We start from the raw sequence: 7915 nt of genomic DNA, 5'->3' as shown, positions 1-7915 counted from the left end.
AGTGAAATAAAAATTAAAAGACTAAAATGAAAAAAATCAAAGACATGTAAAATACCATCTTGATTTTTCTTAATATTAGGTTTAACAATTTAATCACTCTGTCAAAATTGTTACAAAATTTCTGAGCTGCCTCTGAATTTTATATCATCACATATCAATGACAAATATTTCCCAGATTGGCAATGGTCATGGATCACAATTTGAACTAGGCAAAAGTCTTTTGATCAACATATCTAAGAATAAATAATTTTCTAAAACCAACTCTTTATATTAAAATTACTGGTTCAGGTAATTTTTTTTCAGACTTAAGTATAGTTCAGTAATGCAATTACTGATGTAATAGTTAACACTCTTTGTAGCAAGTCTTGTCTAGGACAGCTGAGTATTGACAGTGGAATGTGGACAACTTCAAGGTCGACTGAGAAGGCTTATTTGATCCAGGGAAGCCATTTTTGCAGTTGGAGGTATAAGCAGAAAATTCCTTCCTTCTATAAAGTTCAGCCCGATGTTTACAGCAGCCAAATTTGCTCAGCAACAGAAAGAAATCCCTTCGGAATGCCTTTGTGAAAATTGCGTATAGAAATGGGTTGGCACAAGAATTGACAGGATAAAAGAGAACCAGTAAAACTTTAGAGTTGGTGACTGTGATAAGAGGAACTTTGAAGGCAGCTGAGATGGCAAAAAAAGAGATAGGTGCCATGCAGGTAAAGTCAGTGAAGATGAGGATTGCCATTTTCTTAGCAATCTTTGTATCTTTGTTGGTAGCCATCAGCTCTGGATTTTGAACTGCAAAATAAATTTTAATGTAACAAGCACAAATGATGATGAAGGCTACCACGTTGAGTATCAGGATAGTTAATATGTAGACTTGCGAGAGAGTGGTTTCCACATCCATGGGGAGGCAGATGCTGACCTTCATGTAATTGCTGACACCCACGAGGGGCAACATAGCAATCAGAGTAGAAAAGAGCCATCCTCCAAGCATAATTGGAATGGCATGTCTCAATCGAAGCTTTTGGTCCAGCTGAACAGCATAGGTGATGGTGTGCCATCTTTCTATAGTGATGACTGTAAGGGTGTAGACTGAAAGTTCGCTTGCAAATACTGTGAAAAAGCCAGCAGCACTACATCCACTCCCTGTCTGCCAATCTATGGCATGATTATAGTACTGGCCTTTTGTCTGGGAATCAACTGAGGCAATGAGGAGCAGATAGAGCCCCATGCAAAAGTCTGCAAAGGAGAGATTGCACATAAGAAAACGGGGCACTGTCAGTTTGTAACGACTGGTCAGGAGAACAAAAAGGACAGTCAAGTTTCCCATGATGGCCAGAATATTAATCAGCCAAATCAGAACTCTAAGGAAGTCGTAGCCCATAATATCTTCACAGGGGTTAAAAGCATCTGGTTCAGGAGCACATCGGAGAGTCTTTGGCAAGCAGAAACCATAATCATAGTCCCAGCCACTCAGTTCACTCTCAGCAAAGATGGCAGAATAACTGTAAGAACAATATTGGCTTGATGTAAACTTAAGAGATGTTTTTATGATTCTGAGTATTGAAAAAAGTTCAAGATTCATCCTTATTGTGTTTTTAAAGCCTAAGAAACAAGAGAAAAAGACACAGCAGCCTCAGCCTTACATTTATTTGTTAGATTATCTGATTTGATAGAGTTCTTTAAGAAGGGAATGAAAAACCAATTAGACTATATTTTTTATGTGTGTGTGTGTGACATTGATGCAAAGACTTAATGAAACTATTTACAGAGGATGATTTTCTTTGGAAAACAAATTTAGAGGCATAATATACACTTTGCTAAATCTAAAATAATCCTTTCTTGGCATTTTCTTAGCTATTTATCTCATTTAGTTGCCAACCAAACTGCTACCAAGCTGTTTGTTTGTAGTAGCCCACAAATGGGATAGGAAGGCTTGCAGTTTTAAAATCATCAGCTACCAGTGGACTTGTTTGACCTTAAGTCCCTGGCTAATAAAAATGAGGAATAGAAAAAACCTAAGAGAAGAGGATGAATAGTCATGGACAAAAGGAAAAAGTAATGAAAATAGACATTTCTTAGGAATATGAGGCAAAGACTCTTCCTAGTGGAGGAACAGTTTTACTTCTGCCACTCCATTCCAACCCCATTGCGACTCCTCTCATGTTTTCATCCTCTCTCTTGGGGCAGTTACATTGCTTTTCTTCTTGACATCCTTTCTCCAATTTTAGCTCTCCCCATTCAAGCCTGTATATTCCTCTTGGAATGACCTTTTCTAAGTTATCTTAAAGGTTTGGGTCTAAATTACTTCCTTGGTTGGGTCCTGCCTACTTCTTCAGTCTCATTTCTGAGAAGCAGAAGTGCTGTACAATACAGAGCATGGTCTCTGAAGGGAGACTGCCAGGGTTCAGGCCTGGCATAGCAGCCTCCAGGCTGCAGACAACCTAGAAAGTTAATTAATATCTCTGTGCCCCAAGTTCTTCAATTGCCAAATAGAGATAATAATCATACCTTCTTTGTTAGGGATATGCTAAGAATTAAGTGCTTTAAGATATGTATAATGTTTAGAAAAATTATTGACATAATACCAGGAATTCCAGTAGTTATCACTTGCAAATCTCCCATGCACTTTTGGTCACATGAGACTACTTGTAAGTCTCTGAACGAAGCAGTTCTATTGTTCATTCCTTTGTCTTCATATGTGTTGTTTCTTCTGCCTGGAATTTTTTTTCCTCTCTGGTGATTTCCTCCTCATTCTTAAAGCCAAGTTCCTCTATAATGGCTTTCTTGATTCTCCTCCCCAAGGAGTTTATTATCTTTCCTCTCTGCTAGGTTGCACTTAGTACTATTGGAGTTATCAAAACATTGCAACGAAGTGATGATACATGTTTGTCTTTAATAGTCTCTTAGTTTCTAGAAGACAGGGGACTCAGGTCTTATTTATTTCTGAAATAACAGTGTTTAGCACAGTTTTGGCTCAGAGTGTCCTTTCAATAAATGTAGAGTGAATAAATCTAAAGCACAACAATCCTGGCTCTGAAAGGAATTGATAGGGTACAGGGACAATGAGCATATCCTGCATGATGCATGTGGGCTCAAATCTTTTCTTTGATCACACTCTGCTAATATAATCTTGAGAACTGGAAAAGCAGGTGTAATTTTTCTGTGAAGACCATTACAAATATGTATTTCACCTTGGGGTCTCTCAAATTAGTAGTATTTTTCTCTTTGAACTTCTTATGTTCTGTATTAGGAGTATGTGTCTAATTTAGTGAGTGGTTGAAATAATATATTTGAGGAATATAATACTGAAGGAGGAAAAAAAAATAAAAAATGTTCTCTGAAAATTTGTGAAAATATCATGGAGACCAGTTTGGAACTACAGAAGGGCTGCTTTATACAGAAGGCTGCACAGAAACCTTATCTGGTTTATTATTAAATAACTTTAAGAACAACACATTTATTTTTCTTCATATTACAGGCATAAACATAATTATTTTTAATCTCTAAAGAGAAAAGATTGTTATAAAGAACTATTAAAATTAGTGTTAGGTCCTTACACACCATCTCATTGAGTCTTCATTTTATTAGTGAGTGAGTGAGTTACCCGAGGTCCCTCTGGAGGACCGTGGCAGCATGGGGTTTCCATATCCACTGTCCAGAGGCCCTTGCTCTATACCTCACTATCTGTTAGTGTTTTTCAAAGTGTGGTCCTCACCACCTGCATCAGACTCACTAGGACGTTTGTTAAACTGCAGATTCCTAGCTTCACTCCAAGCAAGCCCCGATTCAAAATTTCTAGAGACGGAGCCCAGAAATCTGCAATTTAAGCAGGTTCTTTGGATAATTCATATAAAATACAGGCCAAAAATCAGGTAAAAATGTTTCAACTCTTGCTGTCTTGATTGCCTTTACTCCTTTCCCCTAATCAAAACTACTTCAGCTGCTAGAAGAAATAATTTAAAATTTCTAAAAATTCTGGCATGATTTCTGAATAAATTAAAATCAATAAAAGGTTCAACATGTTCCCTTCCCCCTTCCTCCTTGGTCCTTTGTCCTTTCTTCTTTTGCCCTACCTGTCATATGTCTAGTAGTTTTTCTCCTTAGCGATTTGTCTTCAAACCAAATACCCACCTGCTGCTACTAACAAGTATGTCCAGGGATGGCTCCTGAGGGAAGCCTGTTGCCTATTGAAAAGCCCAGCAGGGAACTGTCCTTAGTACTGGAGGCTATGACAGGGAATGTTAGTGGCTCACAAGGACCCAGTTAGAGGAGGCAGAAACAGTAGCACCACTGTTCCAGTTACAATTAAGAAAGAAAGGGAAAAGGTGGGAATTTTAGGACAGTGGGGTCAGCCACAGCAGTGAGAGTACCAATCTTATCTTGGAAGAACTGATAAGGCTTAGTGGCTGGCTTTAGACCCCAGAGACTAGCTCTCTGGTGGGAAATGGGAGGTAGGGGATTTATCATTAAAAATGTTTTCACAGGGAGCCATTTAACTTAGATTATGTATGAACTTTGTGTAATTTTGGGGATGTTAGAGATTAGGGGATTTGTCTTAAAGCAGCATTAGCATAGTAAATTTGAGGTTGCATGCTTATTTGGGAAACCTTGGGGGTGGGGGATGATGAAGATTATTGAGTGTGGGTTAGAGTTTCTCTTCCCCCTACAAAATATCCCTTTGTGCCACCATTGACTGAACCCAGAAATGGTTTCCCATTGATGAGTATAAAGCCATGTGTTTGCCAGAGAGTCATGTGGAAGGTGAGTGGTATTGAGAAGAGAGGGACCAGTGGAGGAAAGGAACATGGGAGGACAGAGTGTCAGACCCAAATGAAAGGAAACGAAGGAGGCGAATAATAAGAATAATACCTATGCTGATGCTATCACATTCTTTTACAACTCTTATCACTCTTATGGTTCTAAAAGCCAAATGATATTTATGCTGCTTCTTATAGATGAGGGCAAAAGTCTCAAAAAGAAATTTATTGTTCAGTAGTCCCCCCGCATTGCAGGAACATTACTGTCAAACTCTGAGGAATCCTGAAGCTCAGGCCTTCCCCACACAGCCCTGCTGCCTCTGTGTAACTCAGAGATTAATGAGGGTGGAGGAGAGAAGAGAAAAATAATAGAAATTGGCAAGGTCTCTTAGAGTGGCACCTGGTTTTGTCTAAGGACACATGGGAGGATTAATAATATTTCTAAATCTCACTAAATGTGGCATAGGGACACTGGGATTATCTTTTGAAGTGTGTTCTTTTACAGTTGAAGAAAAGTGAAATGCCAAGGCAGCCAGTATTTAAGCAGGAAAAACATTAAAAATTAGTAGAATGGAAATGTAGCTCCTGTCCAGTGTATGATGGTGATGGCATTATGATTAATTTAATGCTTAGGGGTATAGTGGTCAAGGTAGCCTAAGTCCCTTTGAAAGGAATTGGTTACTTTCAAAAGCTATGTCTGCAATCAGTTTACCTTTGTGGAATGCTGACCATGTGACTATTGAAAATTCCTACAAATGAAACTTATTATTTAGATCAGCCTTTAGTGATATCCAAACACCTGAAAATAAAACTAATTTTTAAAAATTTTAATTTAAATGTAGAATGAACATTCAGGTACATTTTAAAAATAGGCTTCTTAAAAACCATTTGAGATACCTGTACAACTAGATGCTACTTGCAAAAAGAATTTTCCATTTTAAACTATTAAAAAATATCTTGCAAACATATCTTAACCAATACTTTTATCAAAAGAAAGTCGTTGGTACTGATAATAATAAGGTGCACACAGAGTAAGACATGGCTTCCTGAGTTTCTTTGCATGCAAATACTTACAGTGTTTCATTATTTGGTTTTCTTACTGTGCTTTCACATTGTTTGGAAAAGTTTTCAAAAATGGAAAATGAAAAATTCTGTCTGAAAGAGAAGAAGTAAAAAAAAAAAAAGCAATTGAGCTTTTGGTTTTTAAACTAAACCTAATCATGTCTATTTATGCTTTGTTCATCCAAGTTCTTTACCTAATATACCAGGTGACATTTTCTGCACCATTGTCCTAACTGAAATGCTTCCTGAGGAGAGAGTAAAGCCTTCTGAGTTGTCATTAGCGCTCCTCCAGTTTAGATAGAATGCTTCTGAATGCTAAATGTTTTGTGTGGGCTCTAGAGATGAAAACTCTTAAAATTGTCATAGTGAATCAAGTTTTCTTTTTTTACTGCTTATTAAAAGCTACCTTGATGGTCTATTAAAGTTTGCTACTTACCAACTCTCCTGTCCATATTGGCCTTGATTAATAATCATTCAGAGTTTATGACTTTGAATTATAACAGAGACTCTTCTTGTAAGGATTTGAAGATGTTTGACGTGACAGTACAATGTGAATTTTAGTTTTTTTTTTTTGCTTATGGGTAGAAACCTATGTGGATGCTGCCTGTGCTTCCATATTCACCTCTAAGAAGTTTAGCTTATGGAAAGGGGATAAATGCCAAGAAAACCAAAGAAAGTGTGTAAACTTGCCTAAGGGAGTATTTACCTAGGGATGAAACCTACGGCAGGATGAAAATGAAGAGTTGGGAGAAAGGAGAGCAGGCTCCAAGAGCCTCAGCTTTCACTGAGGAAGAAGGAGAAAGGCTATCCAATTACAAGGCTGTCCTTGTAATTCTAATCAAGAAAGGCTGGACATTTCTCATGAGTTGTTCTTCTGCAATATCAATGAGACAGTTCCTTGTAGAAATAACTTTGTACAAAAGCAGAAAGGTGGGGAGTATGTCAGAATTATTTGATGTACCAGACTTTCAAAAATTAATCAACTTGTTATTTTGGGTTATGATTGTAAATTCTTAAAATGTATCAAATATGTGTGTGTGGGGGATGGTGGATGTATTCACATGTTGGCTTTGAGTATCTGACACTGAGAGCTCTCTTGTGGAAACAAATCCACAGTTAACAAGATATGTGCTTGTTCTTGGTCTTTAAATGATAATACTAGGTACTGTCCACTCCATCTTCTTTAAAGTTTTAATTATAGATACCAAAGAAGTCTTGGGAGCCATCTGCCCAGGCAGCTGTGTGAGTTATCCAGGCAGAGGGATGACTCAAAGTTTGCACCAACATCTCATAGGCCCTACTTGAGGCTCTCCATCCTCACTGGTATCTAAGGCTTTAAGCTTTATGGTCACAGAAGGAGTTAGTTAAAGCTTGTAATTCTAATCAAGACAATCTCTGTGTAACTACGTTCCCATCTTACCTTGATGCTGGTCCATAATTGTGCAATCCTCCCCCCACCAGAAATAGTGTCTTTCATCTACTGTAATAGAAGTTTTAAAGTTTACTAATTTCAGAAGGGATGTGGACTCTACACCACGTAGTGTAGGTATCCAGAATCAGCTTTACCATACCTCAGCATCTCTATTTTCTCTAAACTGGTCACTCACCAGCTTTGGTCACCTTCAGCCCATCCTTCACCCTTGCCAGGGTGATATTTTGTGAAAGCAAATTTGAGTAATCTTGCTTTAAATTCTTTATGCCCTTCTATCCTCTAGACAACTTTGGCTGGCACTCAGAACCCATCATGGCCCAATTCTCAATGGCTTCTCTCCTGACACATTTTCCTCCACACACCCATAAGTCTTCTTGTTATGCTTTTTCTGAATGACATTCATCTAGTGTCTCATGTGTTTGTACTTTTATATGACAAATTCCATCTTCTTGGCATGCTTTCCCCCACATCTGCTCTCCACAGCTCAGCACAAATCACCTCCCTTAGGAAGCCTTCCTTAAACCCTGCTACCATTTAGAAATTGTTCTTCTGTGCTACCAGAGCATTCTGCTTTGTTCTCAACTATGTTATAACATCTGCTATATTCTGTGTAGATATTTGGTTATTTGTGTGTTGCCCTATACTCTGAAAGTTGGACTGAACTCTTGCT

General features: G+C 38.0%; 1 protein-coding gene across 1 annotated transcript in view; it reads right to left on the bottom strand.

The window, feature by feature from the left end:
- Positions 1-209: 209 nt before the first annotated feature.
- Positions 210-7915, bottom strand: part of Lhcgr (luteinizing hormone/choriogonadotropin receptor) — a 61257-nt gene continuing 53551 nt past the window's right edge. Inside the window, exons 10-11 of the mRNA XM_046425990.2 lie at positions 5826-5906; positions 210-1496 (exon numbers count right to left, since the gene is read on the bottom strand). Coding sequence (XP_046281946.1) covers positions 344-1496; positions 5826-5906 — 1234 coding nt within the window. The 3' untranslated portion in view covers positions 210-343. The remainder of the gene's footprint in view (positions 1497-5825; positions 5907-7915) is intronic.

This window comes from Marmota monax, unplaced genomic scaffold (genome assembly GCF_021218885.2).
Source record: "Marmota monax isolate L192 unplaced genomic scaffold, Marmota_monax_Labrador192_F-V1.1 WCK01_AAM20220418_F8-fsc00015, whole genome shotgun sequence".
NCBI classification, from domain to species: Eukaryota; Metazoa; Chordata; class Mammalia; order Rodentia; family Sciuridae; genus Marmota; species Marmota monax.
The sequence above is the reverse complement of the archived record's forward strand: the minus strand, read 5'-3'. Positions and strand labels throughout refer to the sequence as shown.